The following is a 22,864-nucleotide window of genomic DNA, read 5'->3' as shown; positions in this document are numbered from 1 at the left end:
ACTGTAAAGCAACAATACATGTTTGTTCAGAGTTTGTCACACTACAGAAATGTGCATTACACTTTTTTACGATTGCTTACACACTAAAATTAAAAGTAACACACAGTGAAACCTGACACCTCAGGAGCAAAACCTCAGCCCAGATCTGCACGACCATATGCACATTTTCAGCCACACAGTTTTGCAAAAACACTAAACACGGTGTTTTTCAAATCACTAAACGTACTTCTCTGCATTAGGCACAGAAATCTAAAATCATGTCACTTCTTTGTCCTTTCAAAGCACTGCCTATCAAAATACAACACAATTCAAACAGCGGATCATACAAAGTCGTCAGGTGTACGTACAGTTTTTTACAATTGCTTAAGCACAATATTGAAAACAGGGCTCATTTTGTTAAAACGCTACACAGAATTCACACAACCACTCACACAGGAAGCAGAACATTACGCAAATGAGTAAAAACCCAACTTTGTCACCATATGGCACACACATGCCTGCTGACTTTGTTTGAACCAGTTACACACTGCTGTGCTCAATCAAGAACACATTTGACTTTTCTATTTTTTTGAAAAGTCTTAGGGTTTTTTTAGAGATGGCATGCCCCCCTTTCAGAAACCAAAAAAGTTTGTGCCCCCCACCTCTCAATTTTTATCAATCATTAACAATAACTGGGGTCAGAACTGCTAAAAAAGATACCAAAGATTAATTTTAGTGAAAAAAGTTTAGAAGGATGCACTTTGTACTGAAAATCAGAACAGAACATTCTAAATAGCACATAAACACAGCAACAACATTTGTGGAGACAAAAAAGATATTGTGAATTACACTCAGGATCTGACCTACATTGCACTGATTTTAGAGAAAAGTTTTTTTTTCATCTGTGCTCATGTCGAAATGTCCCGTTGCAACAGCGGGTTTGCTGAGGTTGGGCTGAACTCTGTCCAGTCTCTGTCAGTGTCAGCCTAATATTTACAACATGGTCAATCAGTGGTGCACATTTGATAAATTTGGTACAGGTAAACTCACCTGTTGCCTGGAGAATTTACAGTTCAGTAAAAAACAAAGCTGTCAGGTGTACAGACGCTTAGCTACTTAACTGTGAACTCTCCAGTCAACAGGTGAGTTTACCTGTACCAAATTTATCAGACGTGTACCACTGGTTGATCATGTTGTAAACCTTAGGCTGAAACTGAGAAAGGTTTGCCAGAGAAGCCCAACCTCAGCAGATACGCTGTTGCAACAATAATTTGAATATTTTGACATGAGCACAGGTGAAAAAACACCTTTACTCTAAAATCAGCACAACGTAGGTCAGAGCCTGGGTGTAATTCTGACCTTCTATTTTGTCTGTTGCTGTGTTTAGAATGTGAATTTAGAACGTGCTGTTTTGGTTTTCAGTACAAAATGCAAACTTTGGAAATGCATGGATGAATTGACTGACACATTGATTGACACACTACTTGTATGAGTGGCTGTGTGAACTGTGTGTAGTGTTTTGACAAAATGAGCCCTGTTTTCAAAATTGTGCTTAAGCAATTGTAAATAAGTGTAACCACACAGTTAAAATTGAATGATTTGAAAGTATAAAAGCTTAGGTCTTGAAAAAATTAGCAGTTTTCCCACACCCAGACATGTTTGAGCCACCAGGGCCAGAGGATGGTGACAGGATGGTATTGTCTTTTCTTGTGAACAGTCCACCAGTCGAACTCCACAAGTCGACTATTACATAGTCCTCAGCGGTTTAATATACTGTAAAATAAAGTGCAACCAGTTCTTTGACCTACCTACAGGCATGCCATGATGATGAGTAGACTTACTGTAACACACAGTTCATCATGTGGGTTTATTGATAAGCTGTCAGTCAGCTGCCATGATCAGAGCCCGTGCTGGTGCCATGCTGATAAGATAAGTATATGGGTAAAGGCCCCACTTATCTTCATTTTATTACAGGTTTCCCTAAACTCTAAAATGCTCTTACATATACCTCACCTTTCCATGGGTCCATCTTTCTCTTTGTCTTTCTTTTTCACTCACTGCCCAAAGCCAAAATGTTAAATTACATAGCCCTAAAGTTTTGTTTTGTTTTGTTTTGTTTTGTTTTATTTCAGAAAACAAATTTTTAGATTTATTCATGAAACATATTGTCAGTCTTAACTGTTTTCTTATCATTTGTCAGAGATGTGATGATACTTCTAAAGATTTCCCATCAACTTTATTAAGTCAGTTTTTGGTAACATTTCCTCATCTCGTTGGTACAAACGCTTAATTTTTTATCTTATGGCAGTAAACTAATAGTGAATCACACTGTTTGATCAGTCTGGTTCTCTGCCAGGTAAGTCAGACATTACTCTGTGAAACTTTATCCTTTACTGCAGATAAGCTGGCACTGCACTTTGTCCAGTTACACATTAATTCAGAATTTCAGTAGATCTGAACAAATGCAAATATTGATCCGTTTGAAAATTGACCAGATGTAACTGAAACTGAATTATCATGCAAACATGGTCACAACTGCTGTGTCAGGTTTCTTGTGAAATAGAAAGACAATTAACACTGACAAGCTATAGCGGGCATAATCTGTTATCTAGGATGTTTGTCATGGTGAAAGTAGCAGTCATTTGCAGCTAAAGAGAGGAGGTGTTTCCCTTCTGCATATTTTGCCGGTTCTGAGTCAGTTCCCAAAGAAAAATGGTGATCCCGACTGGAATCACTTATCCTCCTGAGAAGAGCTGAACACATTTCCTGTAAATGGCTAGCTCTCCACCTCAACATGTGAATCTGATCTTATTTGTTCCTTTGTGACCCAGATCTGTTCTTGTAATGACAGCGAGAATAGCACAAGTCACATCGAATCGGATCTTTTCAAATCAGATGAGGGCCACTTTCATATGTTCATATGCTGATTTTTTTTGGAATGTGACCTCAGTGTCAACTCAAAATTTATGTGACTTTTACGTCACTCACACACCTGAAGCGTCTCTTGTTGAGAGGCACTGACAGACGTAGTTAAAAGTAGCCCCTTGACATCCTGAAACAATTTCCGTGAAGCCATTCACATCAATCCCACCACCCCTAGCCTGACCATGCTTTTGATTTTCCCTCTATTTGATTTGTATATTTTATTACAAACCTCCTTGTTTTCTGGTTCGCACACGTGTGTCCTGTTAATTTCCTGTTAATGTATTATGCTGTTTACACAAATCTGACACTTCTGTATTCTTTTTAAATTAAAAGCCTACTAGCATTTCAGTGGACAGCATCCCATAATTTCTTTACAAGGCTTATTGTGAAATATTTGCAGGAAAGTGTACGTCTATGTAGCATCTGGAGTTACGAAATACAGTTTGGTTGAGACATTAACACACATACATCAGCAGTGAAAGAAAAAAGACAAATGAGTAAAGAATAAAAAACTGATACACTGATAATACTGCAAACTGATAATCCAGGACACCAAAGTGTTGAAAGTAACATGATTTATTATTATCTTTATTAAACTGAAGTAGTTGGAAAGCACAGCATACTTATTGGCATATAAGCTTATAAGCAGGGACCTTTATCCACCCATTTGTTTGTCTCAGCTTAAACTGAGAGCTTTTGTTAGAGGAAATATGGTATTACATTATTACATTACTATTCCTTGTGCATTAAAAGCAGGATTTTACTGTTGTTGTAGTTGGTTAAGGTGGAGCTCATTTTTAACTATTTTGTATGTGACTGCAACTAATGCTCATTTTCATTATGCATTAATCTGCTGATTATTTTGACCACTTATCGATCAATTGTTTGGTTTTAAAATTTCAGAAAATAGTTAGAAATGTCATCACAAATACCACCTTCAAAGTGCTTGTTTTGGCCAAACAACAGTTCAAACCTCATTTGAGTTAAACTACTGAAATGATTACAAGGAAAAGCACCACATCCTCACATTTTGAAAAGTTAGTACCATGAAATATCTTTTCGTGAAAAATTAACTGACTAATAGTTTAAACCATATATTTACGTCTGCTTTTTGCACAGTAATCTTAATTTTTAAAGTAGCAAGTTCAGTAAATGTACTTAGCTGTTCAGGTATTTCTAGTCTTCCTGACTTTAACAGCTTCCTGTACACACTAAACAACTGCAGCCTGAATGTCCCAACATGTAATGAAAGTAGCAGCTGTGTGGGTGTGAAATGTGATGATACAAATACTTTAACAGCAATTGTCTTTTCTTGACATGGGTAAGAGTATTTTTAAAATAGATTTATTGGTGAGACGTTTGATTTATGACATCTTACGCAAAAACTTGCCCATAAAAATGTAACAAATGAAGTGTAATAAATGGGACAAGTATGCATTCAAATGCATATCAAAATCATATTTTTGTATTATTATATTATTATATCTTTAAAAAGTAGTAGTAGTTAAATAGAAACACACTTGGGGACCAGTAGATTTACAACACTGTGTGTGAAACAGTCTTTGTTGTCTGTTGTGGTTTTGGGTGCATCCCTTGTTTGAATACATTAAGTCAAATATCATCATACAGTAAAAGCTGATACTTTGTCTGCAAGTTCAACTTCAGTTTCATTTGTGATATAAAAAGATGGCAAGAGGTCGAACACAACGCCAAAAAAAAAAGAATATCAGATCCTTTGTGATTATCATGTCATGGCACGTCAGGAAAAGGAGATGTCATGCCGCATTTCCATCACTTGACAAACAACAACAAACAGCCCTCTGCATCCAGCTGAGGAAAAGTCTTGGCCTTGAAAATAACCTTTGAAAATGGCAAGAAAAACATGTTAATTCTCACACAAATCTTCTTCAAAGCATGCATCAGTGGAAAGGTTCAAGTTGATAACAAAATGTAGAACAACCAGACTAAAATAGCTGGTGATAACTTTATTAATAATCTTAGATGTCATGCAGACACACGCACACACAAACAGGCACACTGCTAAATCAGGAAATGGAGGGTTTTGGAGGTCCAGAGCTACGTCACTGTTCATTTCTGGGTGAATGAATGGGGTAGTAGTAGGAATCATCCTGAATTAAATACATAAACAATCAGTGGTCATGGCAAAGTGGGCAGATGGGTTGTGGAAACAATGGGGCCTTTGGCAGGATGCTGGTCTCCTGAGTGTCCTGCCTGTACTTGGTGGTGAGGGGTTTTGAAGAAAAATGACCCATTGTCTCTCTCATCCTGCTTCTGAGCCTGAGCAGTGAAACCATGCATCTGGATGCCTGCCCAGGATGACCTACCATAAAGAATAGGATTAGCCCCTGCCCCAGCCTTTCGTTGTCCTTTTTTCACTGCGGTGCTGTGGATTGGGCTTTAATTTTTTTTTTTTTTTTTTTCTTCTTTTTTACCAGCAACTGAATTCTACTGGATATGTAGAAGCTCATTCAACTTGGAGTCAAGTGAGAGAAAGTAAGGATTGGCTGTTACATTTTTGCTTTAACATAATATATGCATTTTCTCTGTCTCATTTTAAAAGTAGACATTTAGTCCTGATACATTCTATTTCTCTGGTCAGTTCCCCATGATGTAAAGTGAATAAAGTGCCAGCCATTTGTTTTCCCTTTGCCACTAGTCTAGATAAAGAATAAAACAAAGTAACAGCGGGGACATGTATGACCCTCACAAAGTGTGTAATTTGTTGTTGCTGTTCAAGTGGTCGAAGATCTGTTTATGTCTTTTGAGTTATTCAAAGGATGATTTATTCTAACAGCACTTCAACAACGTGAATATACAGTAGTTTTGTACAACAGACTGTGTTATTTTGTAGAGGCTTAAATGTATATAAGGTTCTAGCAGAACGCCGAATACTAAAAGGACTTAATGGTTTCCGTCCTGTAGCTTATATTTGAAACGGGCTGTCTGTAAAGAAAAAATAAAGCAAAGACAAGTAGGAGTTACAATTATTATAATTTAAATCAAAAAAGAAAAATTACCTATTTCAGTGCGAGCAGTTTGACAGGAAAGCAGTCTCCAAAGCCTGAAACAATGAGACTGCAGCATTTTGTTATTGCAGGGGAAGAGCTGGGCTTTAGCTCAACCCTTCCTGTTTTGGTGTAGCCGGCATGTGAACTGTCGGGAGTTCTAGTTGTAGTTGTAGTAAAGGTTGTGTGCTATGTCGCAGTACAATGTGGCAAATGACCATTGAGATGACTTACACAGTATACATGCTTTTATTATCAGTTGTTTCATTTAAATGGACATTTACTTCCGAGAAATTATATAAGCACGGGTGAATAGTTTGGTCAGTGTCATCTTAAAGGAACCAGTCAATGAAAAATTTAAAAAAATATATATATATATAATATAATATAACATATATATATATATATATATATATATATACACACATATATTTTTCCTCTCACCAGTAGTGCTGTTTATCCACTTAGATTGTTTTGGTATGAGTTGCAGAGCTTTGGAGATATCGGCCATAAATATGTCTACCTTCTTGCAATATAATGGAACTGGATTGCACTCAGTTTGTGTTGCTCAAAGTGTCAAAAAAAATCCATCTGAAAAACTCAACAGCAGCATCTCTTTACGGAAATCATTACCTGGTTACTCAAGATACTTCACAGACTTTATTGTGAGCAGTTTCATAAGGAAACTATTTTCTTTCTACTGAACAACATCCAGCGATCATATTGCTGTGCAGACGGAAGTGTACAACTAGTCATGGATTAGATTGGTTACAGCCCGTGCTGGCACAAGCAAGCGCCTCTACATATTACTAGATCAACTGGAAAACGTGATGGCAACAGTTAACTAGTATTGTGCATGAATGAAATATTGATAAATAGTTTAAATGACTAGTATTTCTGGTGCTGACTAGCAAGGGTGACAATGTTTAATCATATAGTCGCAAGGTTACATTCTGAGGCCTCTTCTGTTTAATACCTATATGCTCCCACTGGCTCAGATCATGGAAAACAACATCATATGTTACCATAACTGCAGACGATACACAAATTTATATAACCTTGTCACCAGGGGAATACAATCTAATGCAAGTGTTCAGTGGTTGCACTGAACAAATCGGATGTGACAGAATTTTCCTTAATAGAACAAAGACAGAACTGAGGTAATTGTTTTTGGAGCCAAGGAAGAATGATTAAAAGTCGGAAATCAGCTTCAGTCATGGACTCAAGCATGAATTTCAAGGGTCACATTAAGATAATTACACCACCTGCAGAATAAATCAAGAATTAAAGGGCTTATGTCTCAGCAGGACTTGGAGAAACTTGACCACTGTAACAGTGTCTTTACAGGTCTCTCCAAAAAACTGATCATACAGATGCAGCTGGTTCAGAACACTGCTGCTCGTCTTCTTACTAAGATCAGAGAAGTGATCATATTACTCGGATTCTCAGTTCTCGGGTCTTTGCTCTGGTTTCCTCTCTGCCAAAGAATTCATATTAAAATACTGCCGTTAGTTAGTAAAGCACTGAATGGTTTAGGGCCAAAATACTCTTTAGATCTGCTGCTACATTATGAATCATCCGGACCTCTCAGGTCATCTGGGACACGTCTACTTTCACAGTCAAAACAAAATATGGAGAGGCAGCATTCACTTTTTATGCACCACATATCTGGGACAAACAGAAAAATTCAGGTCTGCTGCAGCTCTCAGTTCTTTTAAATCAAGGCTGAAGACTTTTCTATTTGCTAAGACTTAATTAATTAATATTAAATATATATTAATAATAATAATAAACATTAATTAATAATATCTTTTATATTTTATGTAAGGCACTTTGAACTGCCTTGTTGTTTAAATGTGGTACACAGATACATTTCAGTGATGTTTGTGAGGACATTATCATCTGGAACAGGTTTTTTTTTTTTTTTGTTTTTTTTTTTGTCATCTGATGTTATCCAGTATCATTTAGGTCATTGCTCCCAGCCAACAACAGCTAGGTCAGACAGGTCATTAACCTCAGAGACTCCAAAATGTTTGTGAGAGTTCAGGAGCCTGTGTCAGCTGAATTCATGACTGCCATCTAGTGGACGAAAACATCCACTGACAAAAGGAGAGAACTAACGTATGCTTTCAAAGCAACATTCAAGTATACTGATTAATATGCATTTATTAGCATGGTTTCTTTTTGTCTTAAGTTAATACAGAAAATATTCCCTGCATACATTATTACATAATCATGATGAAACTGATGGTTAATATTTTGCTCAGCAGACTGCCTTTGCTTAGCAATGTCACTGTCTTAATCACCAAGCTTTTAATGTCACATGTGTTAACCAGTGCACCATACAGTATGTGCATATGTACAGTTTTGATCTGAGCTCTCGTTGCATAAGTGTACGCCTCAAACAGCAGCTATATTGCTGTTATCAGCGATCCTGCAGCGTTGCTACCAGTGCCTGGAGTTCACTGAGTTGAAGAAGGGCAGCGGCACAAAGGCATCTAGAAGGAAGGAGCTGCAGTAAACATATCTCTGCTAGTCCAAATGACCCTGACTAGGTCTGCTGCTCCTTTGGGCCTGCCCCAGATGAGCCCATGACATGGCCAGTTAAGACAAGATAATGTCAAAGATTAAGGCCCCGCAGCTCTGCAAGCAAAGTACTGTTATTTTGTTTTATTTGGATGGGTAGTTGTGTGTTGGATTTTACTGCCCCGATGGGAAAAAAAACTTAATCAGCCAGAGAGTGTAAAAATAATGTTAACTGAATACTGTTTTGTTGATTCATATAATTGTGTCTTAATTTCTTATGTGTCTTAACCCTGTAACACCATTTGCATCATATCTGATGCACGAGTCTATGAGTCCTCCACTACATCTATATGATCAGTACATTTTTATATGCAATCTAAGAGATGTTTTTTGCCCTCTGGTGGATTAGCTGTGCACAGCAGGCAGCAGCTGGCCTGTGAATGCAAAATCCTTCACATAGTGAGTTGCAGGTTTTTGGCAGGGAAATCTTTGTTAATTATGGAAAAGTTACTGTAAGAATAACACTTATGCTCTTACTAATATTTCAATATGAATATTTACTTTAGTGAAACAACATTAAATATACAGCAATACATAAGATCATTTATATATGAATTCCTCAATCATTATTACATTAAATTCTATGATGCAATCTGCATTACTCTTATGTTTTTACATAAGCAAGTTAAGTCACTTGGATGTTGAAAACCATTATCTAATTATTAGCAAGTGAGGATTTGGGAATAATTGTCTTTTTTCATCAATTTTCACTAAAACAATTCCTTGGCTTTTATGATTGTGTTATACTGACTGTTATACTAAAAGGTTCCCATCTGAAAGATAAGAACCAAACCAGTTGAAGTGCGCCAGATTTTCCAAAAACAATGAACAGTACTTATAATAATTGTTTCTAAAATGAAAATGATCATTATTAATGACTATTATTAATATTATTATGATGATAATATGATACCAATCAAACATCATATATTTTAATAATATAGTTTTTGTCAACTCAGACAGATAAAATTCAGGTGAGATGATATGTCTACTGGAAATCACTTCAACTATTCATTGTGAGGTTGTTTTTTTTTTTCTTTTAAACTAATTTTAGAAATAAATTCACTCCTTAAAACCCCCAAATCCCTTGAAAAACACAGAAGACATCCTTTACTACAACTATAAGGCCCTGGCTTTGTTTTACATTATAGAGGGTCATGTTTGTTTGTAACCGTGTCCTCAGCTGAACTGTTTACTTTTTTTTTTTTTTTAAACTTTTTTTTAGTTAAGCTACAATTTTCTTATAGCTTGTCAGAAAGATAAACAAAATCTAGTGATAGATGAAATTAGAAAATGACACTCTGTATGTGAAGTTAGTTCTGAAAAGGGCCATACATGATGTGGCCCCACTGAATCATCAGCCTACAGTCAGTCATGTACAGTGGTCCCTGTAAACTGTTGAACAAAATCATGGGTTTGCACACTTTTCCATGACTAAAACTTAACACATTACCCCCCACATCACCCTTACAGCCCTGTGCCACATTCTTTTTAAGCTGCGAATCACTGTATCTCTGCAAATAGCCCTATACTGCAAAGATGTTTCAGTCATTCCCGTCCATCCTGTGCATGTCTAGACCACAAGTGTGCCAGAAGCGTTTTTTTTTTTACTGGCACGCTCATGCAACAGATATACTTCCATTTTAATCGATGCAACTGTCTGCTCCATGCTCCATGCAGGCTTGCATCTCAGCTGTGTCTCACAGGCATAACCACGACATTAACAACATGAGTTGTGGTTATTTATTTGTACAGTAGTGACATGGGTAATTTTTTTAGCAACTGAACTAAAGTACCAGAGGTGCACAGACATATCATTATCCGTCTCTGTATGTGTATTCAGTTTAAAGTCTGTAAGTGGGTGTGGTTCATATAGGAAGTCGCATTAAATTGTTGTATTTTATAATATTTATTGCCAATGTAATTGTGTCTTCAAAGCATCAAGCTGATTTAATATTTACATATAATTATTTATGTAACCTTTACTCCTTTACTTTTATTTTAAACTAAACTAAGATTTATGAACCCCCTCACCACCTCCCTGTTAACTGGTGAACAATGAACAACAAGAAACTGAAAAAGTGTTTTATAAAAATCTAAAGATTCTGGTTTGCATCAGAAATAAGAGCTCTTTGCATTTCTTAAACAAAAATATAAAAATACTCTTCAGTTTAAGGGAATAATCTTAAATTGCAATGGTGCACAGTGGTTACTGTAAATTGTTCCTGTTTCTTGATTTGTTAATCTCACTTCAGTTCACAGTACTATAATATTATACATATATTAATACTATAATATATTATAATAATATTATAGCATTTAAATTAAGTACTTGAATAAAAAAGTACTTCCATTAAAATAAAAACTTAAAATTACTGTGTTACATTTTTTTTCACTGCATTATTTGTGCTTTCCAGAATAACATATTTGGTTTTAGGTGCATCCCTATAAAGTAAATTAACAATGAGAACAAGTTTCCATTATCTTGTGTTAAAACAGTGTAATGCACACTCAACACAAGTTGCTGTGCTTATATGTGGGAGCCGCAGAGCCCTGGCTGAGGGAAGTTGTTGGCATCCACCTCAAGGCTTTTCATCTCAGTCGCTTCAGTGGAGTCCAGCCTTAGTAAAACTGGCACGGGACGCACTCACCCCGGGGGTAGGATAGGCTCGGCTGAGAAACTGGGAGAAAAATGAACAAATGAGATGGGACTGCCACCACTCTCAGGCTGCCTATGGGATAGCCCCCCCACAGCCTGGTAGGAGACATGTAATGATAGCAGTGGGAGAGATGGTGCAGAGGAAGAGTCCGAGCACCAAGTTGCATGTTTTTTTGCTCTGGTGTCTTGTGTCACTCTTTTCTCTGAGGGTGGGGGCACATCCAAGTCACATGGTGGAGCTTTATCTGTTACATAAACACAGACCTCCAGAGCCCCCAGTCTGCTCGCATCAACTTTGTTCAGTAAATACATGCGGTTCAAACTCTTGTGGTGACATTGGTGGCGGCCAAGGAGAGTTGTTGAGATGTTCACTCCTCCATGTTGCATCACTTCAGCGCTCGGCTACGCTGCAAACCCTCACAACTCGCAGTGACCTCTGAAAGGTGAAACTGTCTGGGAATGAAAAATCTTTCTGCCAAAATATCTCCTTGATTTATTTTATACATTTTCTAAAAACTGCAGTACATTTTAGAAAGAGTTTATACAACACTGCGCCACAGAAATTTAGCTAAATTAATTTTGTCTTAATGGTAAATAAAGTTTGTTGTTGAGTTTGTCAGCTGTCATGTTAGATTTTCTCAAAGTTCTTTGTGTCTCACAGATGCTACCACAACCAAAAAAAAAATCTAATCTCTTTTACATTTAACACTAAATATAACTTTAACCTAATGAATATTAAACACTCTCATTTGGCTGTCACATGATGCCAGTCCTTGTGACAACAGCAATGTCAAACAGTGTCTTACAGGGGAATACTGTAACATTTTCCTGGCTCTGGGCAGTCCAATCAATATTTATCAACATGAACCACGGTTTCCCAAAGCCAGAATAGCCTGAATTGTTCGAGGACACAGGGACAACACATTTAAAACTATAGTCATTGGTTTGACTCTGTGCATTTGTGCACTTTGTTTTGATCAATTCAAATATTTTAATGCTGTTTTAAAGACTGGTTGTTGGAGAAAGGCACATAGTAATTTATTTGCACAATAAAACAAAGCAAGGAAAGCAAATTGTGCAGGTGATATTTATAAAAACCCAGAAGGAACCTCACCTTAATAAACATTATAAGCAAATATAATTTATCTTTTTTCAGAGCAGCCATTTTGTAGTGTAAAAACAGGTGTTACCAATGACATTAATTAAGCTTCCTTATCATTCCAGGGTGTTGCTATTCTGCATGTTGGCTCACTGGAAAGGCTCGGCTACACTAAATGGAATGGGAACTTAGTACCTTTGACAACACCTGTGTTTTCCCCACTATTTCATATCACTATAACTGCGGTGCAAAAGGGTTAGTGTCATGTCATCCATATGAGCAAGAACACGAGCAACCATAGGATGAAAATGCAAACATAAGTTAAGCAACATAATTCAAACAAAAAACATAAATTAACTACAGTAATGTACTGATGATATCTGTGCATCAAAGAGAAAGGTCAGTTAGTTCAGATAGTCTGGTTCAGGAGATGAAATCAATGAGTGAAGTAGACTGATATACAGTCTGAATGTAAATGAACAACTTGACACATAATATTGATTTCAAAATAATTTCATTCATTTTGAAAAGCTCCATGGTCCCAACTGTTATTCATAGCAACGGGTCAGCAACGCAAAAATGACAGACCTTAGAATTCCATAATTAATGAAACCCTGTACTGTGCCTGCCCTAAAAAGGGCTATTTAAGGCCATTCACAGGCCATGTACATGACAAAAATCTATAAAATATAAAAAACTGTTGAATCTATTGTGCATTTAGTACCATGTATAACGTTAAACTCAAATATCAAACATGGCTCATCTGTGAGCCTAGTGAAAACTCAGTGAGTGTTAACTGTAAATCCAAACCATGGGCAGCAAATTCCACCAACTGTCTAGGAACATTCATCAAAAGTCTAAGTGACTTTTGTTTGAATGTTCACTTATCAACCATCTCCACTGGACCATCTGTGTCTTTTGGATGACGGGAAGATTTTGGATGGAGAGAAATGCGCTGCAACTTGGTAACACGTGCTCACCCGTCCCTTAGGGATAGCACATGTCCAAGCCCCAAATGCTCCACTCATTCCAGCAGCATCCCCCGTCTCCTTCTCCTCAGTGCTGCACCAGGGGTGCTCGCTACGCCACATCTCCTCCGTCAGATGGAGAGGGGAGCCTTGAAGGCGAGGCCTGCGGAGGACAGGTCCTGCAGGCCCAGATGGCTGTGCTCTCACAGCTTTCTTTAGTTCGCAAACTGCTCCAACAGACTGAGATCTAAATGCAAAAGACTGCTCATGTGTTTGTATTCTCTCATGTCTTGCTGCACTTGTCTTTGGTCTCTGACTAACTAAAGACAACCTCATATTCTGACGATATATTAAGACGCAGGAAATGAAGAATTTTTCATCATCATTTACGGAACTGGGTTAAAAGTGTGATCTGATTGATGGGGCTTCGCTGATGTTGTTGAACGTTATTCTTCGCTTTATAGCTGTATACAGGTCATAACTAAGGGTTATTGAGGGCCTTATGAAACTAACATTATAATAATATGGTCACTGTGACAATGACCAGACACATTTCACTGATGTGAGCCAGACACTAACCCGTTTGTCTGTCCTCTATTAAAAGTCGTTGAGTTCAGACCCCTTCCCAAACTTGACAGCAAGCTCTGGCACACAGAATAAAGTAACAGGCAAATTCCTTTCCGATTTTAATTCCGCATGAATCACCTCTTCATCTGTACTTTGTCGTGTCAGAAAAAAAAAATCTAATGCAAATGTGTGTGTGTGTGAGAGAGAGAAACTTCTGTCCACACACAGTAAGAAAAAAAAATCAGTCACGTGCCTTAAGTAACATCATGTGCTACTGCGCTGTGCAGGCCGAGGTGAAAGCTTGAAGAATAAACATCAGGTCGGAAAAGACGTGCAGAGTGCGGCCGGTCCACTGCTCTGTTATCTGGCCATCTGCCTGGATGGGGGATCTAAATATTATGACACTTGATATGACTGAGCGTACCTGCTGGTTACATTCTAGCGGATCTGCACCGAGGCAAGGTGGCTTATGTCTCAGTGACACTTCTGTCCTCAAACTCCCTGGCGTTGTCTCCCCACAGTTGTTTTTTCATAACTGTCACCCACTGTAAACTGTTATGTAATTGACAGATAATATAGAGGTTGCTAATCTGCATTTACTGAGGTTGATGTTCATGTGTGTTTGCGTGTGTGTGTGTGTATGAGTGGGACAGAGAAAGAGGAAAAGGTGTGTTTTTAATGACCTTTTGCATTTTTACGAATGTGTGAAGCGTGTCACAACTCTGTACATCACCCTTTTTCTCTGAGTGAGCTGCTGCTTACACTGTAAAAAGTCTAGAGCTGTCACTGACTAAAGTGTTAGTCAGTGAAAAGAGTCGTAGTTGACCATGTTTTCATTTATTCATTAGCTGCAGAGAAAAAGAAAAAAAAACACACCTTACACTCAATTCTGGAGCTGCATCTCGCCATCAAACACAGGAACTATTGCAACACAGACCTTTTCTCTTGTCACTGGTGCACTGCTTCTAACTGTGTTATAGCTGCCATTTGCTAGTTACCTCAGTTAGCTGTCCTGTTGGACTGGGACACAGCCTCTGAGACCAATGAAAACAGCAACATTACCGAGGTGATGTGCAGAGATTCCAACAAGGACACTTAGTCTGGGGACAACGAAGACACATCAGGTTCAGGAGGGACAGGAGGCATGAAGCGACTGAAGAGCAAGTTTGGAACGTAGTCCACAAACAAGGGGGGATATTTCATGCCACGGTTGGTGGGGACAATAAATATGTCCCAGCCTGTTGTTGCATAGTTTTTAAGTGACAGAGACACAGAGTGTCTCCATAAGAACAGTGGAAGCTGGAGACCACCTCAAAACTTATAAACATGAGTTCCTCTAAGTCTTTTAACTTGAAAGGAGGAGTTGAATGAAAGTACTGCAAAGAGCTCAGTCTCCTCAGGTTCAGTCAACTTAAAAGTTGTGACTGAAGAGTTGTTGGTTAAATGTAATATCTTAAGTTTATTAAATAGATTTTATCAAATATGACCAAATTGATATCAAGCTTATTTGACTAGAAAAGTTTATTTATCTTGTGCCATTACAAAACTACCTCCAGTTGTCTTTTCAAACACAGTCAACTTAAATTTTTACAGTAACCCAGACACTAACTTTTTAACCAGGGCATCCTGAATTTGCATATTGGAAAATGTATAAGGATTAATCCACAGTAAAATAGTCTTGATATTATGTATTTCTCCTTTCATGATGTGCAAATCTAAAAATATAGTCAGACTCATGTTGTCTGGAAGCACAAAGAACACATTTTCTGGTGCAAATTTTGCATTTAATTAACTTTCTGCATTCTCTCTGTGTGTAGGAAGTTAAGTTAAAACAAATAACGCTGTTGCTTTTTTACATGCTGCATAAATTGTTGGAGGGCATGAAGACTTTATCCTGCAGCAAAAGCTGAGACACATACTGTAGATAGATGGAGATGTAGAGAGGGAGAGAGAGAAAGTAAGAGAAACAGACAGAGGAGAGAGAGACCCTCATCATCTGTGTTACAAATGTTGCACATGAGCGTTGGGGGGAGGTCGACTGCGTTGCGATTAACACGCTCCCTCAGCTGGGTGCTCATTTCAATCTGCACTACGATATCCTCAAGTCTGAACCCTCAGATGAGGGTCACTTGCCAGAGGAGGATTTTTTTTCTGCCTCTCTGTTTTTATACTTCCTTCTTGGGCAGAAGGCTGGTGTAATAGAAACCAGACACAAGCCAGAATGTGAGGCATTCACAGCGGCGAGACCTCACTTCTTCACAGAGTGGGAAAACAGGATAAATAGAAAGAAGTCTATTCTAATAAATTCCCTCATTGTTTTTTTTTGTTTTTGACACTCTGGAAGCTGTCGGTCAGACGGAAAAGTCCAGGACATTAGGATGGAAGTGGTATTCCACGGATCAGACTGTGCAGGGGATAACTAGAGAGGGCAGAGGAGAGCTTCAGGATGGGAAATGCATGTGCAACTTTTCCAGGTGGGTTGTTTCAGTTGTTGACTTTCCCCTAAAGAAACTATAAAATAGAGCTAACTGATCATATCATTGTAAATTCACATTTTGTTACAGAGGTCCTGTGTCTGAATTAACCCTGAAGAAAAATCATTTTATGTCATTGCATGTAGTCTGAAATAATATTATTCTGCTATAAAACAAAAGCAAATCAGTCGATGTTGAAAAAGAAATCGTAAATTTTCATCCAACAATAAGATACATATTACTTTTAATGTTTTTTATATGCCATCACCCTGTCAGAGAGTACAGATGAAAATTAGCCTGCATGACTAAATCTGGCACATTTACTCATGTTAATTAATGTGAACCGTCCCTTCTTAAATAAAAATAATAATAAACATGCATGTTTAATACTGTAAAAAGGCCTGTGCCTGCATTTATGATGAAAAAACGGGTCCTACAACTGAAAAACATGTCTTATTAACCATACATCATGGTTCTTAACTATGCTTGTATTAAACCTAAATATTGTTACTCTAATTTACAATCTGAATATCCATTTGTAATATATTTAATTAAAAAGTGGCTACATTTTGGAGAGTTTAAAAATCATGAGTGAATTTATTCATTAGATTTGAATATTTTCTGTAACTGCAATTCCTATGTGGCTAACATTATAAGACAAACCACTTCTCTAAAACATTTCAATCCTATGAAGTATACAAAATATTTGTTTTTCCATATTTTAAAGATATTATAAATGAAAATTATCTATAACTTGGAGCAGATTGTTTTGCATATCTCAACAAACATACTATATGAAGCAAAAGTTTGTGAACCTAAACATGATCTCAAGTTTTAGTTTCATTTACATTGCTGCTCTTAATGTGAATGTATCACTCTTTGTCTTCTAATCTTTATTTATTAACAGACAATTCCCACTTGCATTAGAAACGTCTTTTCAGGGGAAACCTGGTTAAAATGGCTGAAAATTAAAGCCAGACAAGGCAGCAAATAATCAACATAACAAGCTGTAAAACACACATCATCAGCTGGCAGATAGTTTACTGAATACATTATAGTAAAACAGAATTAAAGGTTAATGTTGATACACCACAGATTCATGTAAACTTGGGTGTAAATCCTTGGTGTAGTGGCCCTCCTGCCATGTCATCCTGGGGCAGACGTGTGAGCTGCCCCACCATAGGTGCCATCTGTCTCCATGTGGCTGCAGCCCTCCCCAGCGTCAGCAGTGCTGGATCTGGAGGGGAGGCCTCGTGGCAGAGCAACAAGCCTCTCCTGTTCGCTCAGATGGCAGGGGAGATGGCACATCCCACGCCAGGGAACACGGTGCCGCAGTCATGAGGTCAACGTGAACTCAGCAGCCCGGTCCCATGAATGAAGAGACAGACGCTGTCTCCTCATCGCAGCTTCATTCACCTCACAGAGTCATCAGTAGTGACTCTGACTGAGAGAAGAGGATGACACTGTGAGGTTTCATGTCATCTGTGACATCTTTCAGTGTGTGTGGCCCTTTGGCATGAAGAAGTACAGTATGTTTGTGAAGTGGCACTCTGACCGGAGCAGAATGGGCTTTTCATGCATTTAGAGCTCCGTCAGTTTCAGCCTCTTGTAGCGTCAAAGCTTTAATCAAACTGATTATTGTTATTGCTGGTGGATTTGCGCTTGACTAACGAATTGTTTTCTCTTTTTGTTTTAATCTTCTCGTTGCTATTTTGCCATTTCATGAAGTATTTCAATGTGTAACATCAGAAACACTGCACGCTGTTTGTTTATGTAGGCTGGCTGAATGACATCACCCTGCTCACTTACATGAATCAACAAGAGCCATTGTTTGGCTTTCACTCGAAACTGAACATCTTCATTACAACAAGCCCTACTATGCAGATGATATAGCTGATGTTTGAGACATTAGCAAAGTAAGATTTATTACTAATTAAATCTGAGACAGCTGAAAACTAGGTTTGCAACTAACCATCATTTTCATTTGATTAATCTGCTGCTTATTTTCACTATTAAAATTCAATCATTTAGTCTACAAAATGTCAAAACAATGTGAAGAATTCTTATCACAATTTCCCAGAGCCCAAAGTGACCATCTTCAAATTGCTTTTATCCAAAGACTTTTCATTTACTCACATAAATGATAAAGAAAAGCAGTAAATCCTGATATTAAGAAGTTGGAACCAGGACACATTTGACATTTTTCCTTAAAAAAATGGCTGAAACCAACCAACCATATTGTCAAAGTAGTCAGAAATTTTATTTTGATCAACAAACCAATGAATTGACTAATGGTTGCAGCTTTCCTGCAAACACCACAAGTTTTCTTGAAATGTTTAGTAGAATAATCAGTTAGTTGAATGATTTTTTAATTATCTCCAGATAAAAAATCTTGTTTAAATCTTGTTATTAAAAAAAGATTGTTTTCTCATAATAGATTAATGGGTTAATTATTTCATTATATTGCAATAAAAAAAATTAGTTTTCTCATTATAATGGGTCAATTATTTTGTTATCTCAAGATTATTTTCTCATGATACGGGATTCATTAATTACTTATCTCAAGACAAAACAAAGCTAAGGAGTTAAAGTAGCCCTACAGCATTTAAAAAAATCAAACATTTTACAAATATGTCCATTCTCGATTTCTGTGCAACGAATCTCTACTTGGATCTTAATCAATTTGTTATTCTCTCCTTACAGATTCTAGTTGAAAAGCTTGTTGGAGCAACATGAGCTGGAGCTTCCTCACTCGTCTCCTGGAAGAGATCCACAACCACTCCACCTTTGTGGGGAAAGTGTGGCTGACAGTGCTCATCATCTTCCGCATCGTGCTCACAGCGGTTGGCGGTGAGTCCATCTACTCAGACGAACAGACCAAGTTCATCTGCAACACCAAGCAGCCGGGTTGTGACAACGTATGCTACGATGCCTTCGCCCCCCTCTCGCACGTCCGCTTCTGGGTCTTCCAGATCATCATGATCTCCACTCCCTCCATCATGTACATGGGCTACGCCATCCACAAGATCGCCCGGAGTTCGGACGAGGAGCGCAGGAAGCACCACAGGCTCCGCAGAAAGCCTCCTCCTCACTCCAGGTGGAGGGAGAGCCACCATCTGGAGGATGTCCTGGAGGAGGATGAGGATGACGATGCTGAGCCTATGATCTATGAGGATACACTGGAGGTGCAAGAGGCCAAGCCTGAACCTGTAAGCAGCTCTGGCAAAGACCCGCCGAAATCAGATGGCCGCAGAAAAATTATGCAAGAAGGCCTGATGAGAATCTACGTTCTTCAGCTGATGTCTCGAGCTATTTTTGAAATCGCTTTCCTTGCAGGACAGTACCTCCTCTACGGTTTTCGAGTTAATCCTTCATATGTTTGCAACAGGATCCCCTGTCCACACAGAGTGGACTGTTTCATCTCTAGACCCACAGAGAAAACCATCTTCCTCCTGATCATGTATGTGGTCAGCTGTCTTTGTCTCGTCCTAAACGTGTGTGAGATGCTTCACTTGGGAATCGGCACATTTCGGGACACCCTTCGAATGAAGAGGAACCGGGGCCGACGGACATCCTACGCCTACGGCTTTTCTCGCAACATCCCAGCCTCTCCTCCAGGTTACAACCTTGTGATGAAGACAGACAAACCCAGCAGGATCCCTAACAGCCTCATCACCCATGAGCAGAACGTGGCCAACGTGGCCCAGGAGCAGCAGTGCATAAGCCCAGATGAGAACATCCCGTCCGATTTGGCGAGCCTGCACCGGCACCTACGGGTAGCCCAGGAACAGCTCGACATGGCCTTTCAAACATATCAAACCAAAAACAACCAGCAAACCTCCAGAACCAGTAGTCCTGTGTCGGGGGGCACCATGGCAGAGCAAAACCGAGTCAATACAGTCCAGGAGAAACAAGGAGCAAGGCCAAAATCAGCCACAGAGAAGGCTGCAACTATTGTAAAAAACGGAAAGACTTCTGTCTGGATCTAGAAATCTAACTTAGTAAATTAACAATAAAAACTTTCAGGACTCCAGGATTGCACTGTGACAAAGCTGGAGGAGTGAGAGATATGACTTTGGACAATAGGAATTTCAATCGCACCAGCTGAAGGAGTACAATACACAGTTTTTGAGAAATAAAAAAAGAAAACTCACATGACAAAATGATCAAATCCAGTATCATGAATCTTCTTTGTTACTGTAGTGTGTCATTTTGTGCTTGCCATAGCTTTTGGACACAAATAACATGTGCTTACTTAGTTAAACATCTCTAATTCCAGCTAAAATGTCAAAGTAAACAGACTGCTTCGAGCTATTTATATGATCTACCCTTGACTGCCGCTGAACTGGATTAATCTGAGGAAATTTAACTCTGTAAGTGTGTGATTGTACCCTCAATCCAATTTTTTTTACATGCAGTGAAAAACACTGTACAAATGCACAATGACTCATTTGTGAAGAACGCAGATTGTTGTTGGAAAGATGCATGTTTAGTATTTGGGGAGGTATTTTGGATGTAGTATGGTTGAGTGTTGCTGGAAGCAGATTAAATGTGAAATATTTTGATAAAGATAATGAAACAGGGCTGTGTCACTGTAGGGTCTTCTGGTAAACATCTGCTCAGTGTGATGATCTTCAGTCATTGCGTGCAAAGCCTTTATCTATCTATTCTATATTTTCCAAAGACTTTCAGCGTCACATCCGAAGGGGAAGTGGTAAGTGCATAGAAAATCTGATTATTTTCTAAACTAAATACTGATTTTCTGCAATCTGAAGCAGATGATGCATGCTTTTACAACTGGGAACATACAGTATACACATAGACTACAGTAGAAACCCTGTCCTTGGTTCCACATTTATCTTATGTTTAGGCATGTTAGGTTTTCCTGTCATTGAAGCAGTATGTTTCTAGATTTGATTTCAGAATAATATTTAATCCTGCCTTCACTGTTGTCATACTTCAAAGTGCCTCAAACTTTTAAAGACTGTTCTAGTATTTTATTCATGAAGAAATAAACTTATTTGAAACCTCTGATTTCTTGTTTTATAATAAGACATCTGCCTCTGTTTCATCACACTAATCACAATGATCTCTCTGAAACGGCAAACCAGAAAGTTGGCAACACTTTCTATGACACCACGTCTATAATGAATAACTATAAAAAAAAAACTATGATGTGTTATACTGTACTCATAATGATGTATAATTATAGTCAGAAAGACTCACTGCTTTATAACAACAACCATGGCACATAACGTCAATGTCAAGTATCATAACAATTCATAATTACTGATAACTTATGGACATTTTTTGGCAGGAATCATAGTGTATTATAATAATCATAGTTATAATACATTATTATAGTTTTATAATGTATTATTATAATGTAAGTATATGCATTATAAAATGATCACCATATCATGCATTAAATTACTTTATTTTACAATGTGTTGTTCTTGCATCAATTTAATGATAATTTTTAACTTTACCTGAAGCACTCAATTACCACTTAGAATAATTCATAAGCACATCATAATGCATCATAGAAGTGATTGTCATGCATTGTAAAATAGTTATGTTTAATTATGATGAACAACTGAATGATGGATATTTACATTTCACTAATGTAATGTTTCCCCAAAAAACACAGCTGTAATGCATTATACAGTAATTATTTTACTATGTATAATCACGTCATAATGGATTATATCAGAGATTATAATGCATTATAAAATGGTAATGTATGCATTATCTATGAGGATTATAAGAACTCTATGATCTTTGCCAAACAAAATTACCGTCAGTGACCAGCAATTATTAATTATCATTATTCTAGACTTTATAAGTCACTATAAAATGATTTCTAACATGATATGATTATTTTATAAAGAATTTACAAGTGTTATTAACTATAATTATACGTTGCCATAAGCACAGTATAACTCATTATAAATAATGCGTTATAGACACAGGTGTCATAGAAAGTGTCATCAAAAGGTTGAAGTCTAATTCAAAGTAAGGAGCTTGAGGTAAAGTTTAAGTATGTTGTTTCTTACCAGTGGGCAAATTGTAAATGACTAAATCACACAAACTGATTCAATTTTAATTCTTTCTTATATATATTGAGACCCTTTGACTACTAGTCACAGTAAATTTGTCTTAAAATGACAGTTCTCCCAAAATAGACGCATGCTTCCTTCAGTGCCGTGAAATGGTTGACTGGTTGGTAGAAAGAAAGTTCCTACATGAAATTCCTCACAACAAGGTGTGGATCATTTTGAGTCAGCAGGACATGACTTCTGGAAAGAGGCATTGCTGTTGAGTTTTTCAAATGTATTCGTGCTTTGAGCACCACAAGCCGACGTCCAGCTAGTTCCATTACATTGGAGAGAAGGCAGACATCTCTTCAGCTGATATCTCCAATCAGCAAGTCACACCAAAACCATATAAATGGATAAATAGCACTACAGGTAAGTAGAAAAATATGTATATTTGATTTTGACGTGAACTGTCCCTTTAAGTCTGTGCTCTCAATGAAGAAATGTGAAATATATAGACAGTAAATCTGTAAGAGTGAGAGG

The 22,864-nt window shown here is 37.8% G+C and overlaps 1 protein-coding gene across 2 annotated transcripts; it reads left to right on the top strand.

The window, feature by feature from the left end:
* The first annotated feature begins 4,448 nt into the window (after nucleotides 1-4,448).
* On the top strand, nucleotides 4,449-21,314 carry gjc2 (gap junction protein gamma 2). 2 transcript variants are annotated; one of them, XM_084733111.1, is made up of 3 exons: nucleotides 4,450-5,418; nucleotides 16,154-16,283; nucleotides 18,987-21,314. In XM_084733111.1, exon 3 carries the CDS (start codon nucleotides 19,016-19,018, stop codon nucleotides 20,270-20,272), a length of 1,257 nt encoding a protein of 418 aa, XP_084589237.1. In that variant the 5' UTR covers nucleotides 4,450-5,418; nucleotides 16,154-16,283; nucleotides 18,987-19,015; the 3' UTR covers nucleotides 20,273-21,314. The 2 variants fall into 2 exon arrangements, with proteins under 2 accessions (XP_084589238.1, XP_084589237.1); XM_084733112.1 differs by lacking the exon at nucleotides 16,154-16,283 and having other exon boundaries at nucleotides 4,449-5,418.
* The last annotated feature ends 1,550 nt before the right edge of the window (nucleotides 21,315-22,864 follow it).

The sequence above is a fragment of the Lutjanus erythropterus genome, chromosome 12 (assembly GCF_056507025.1).
Source record: "Lutjanus erythropterus isolate fLutEry1 chromosome 12, fLutEry1.hap2, whole genome shotgun sequence".
NCBI classification, from domain to species: Eukaryota; Metazoa; Chordata; class Actinopteri; order Lutjaniformes; family Lutjanidae; genus Lutjanus; species Lutjanus erythropterus.
Note: the sequence above shows the minus strand (reverse complement) of the source record. Positions and strands in the feature narration are given on the sequence as shown.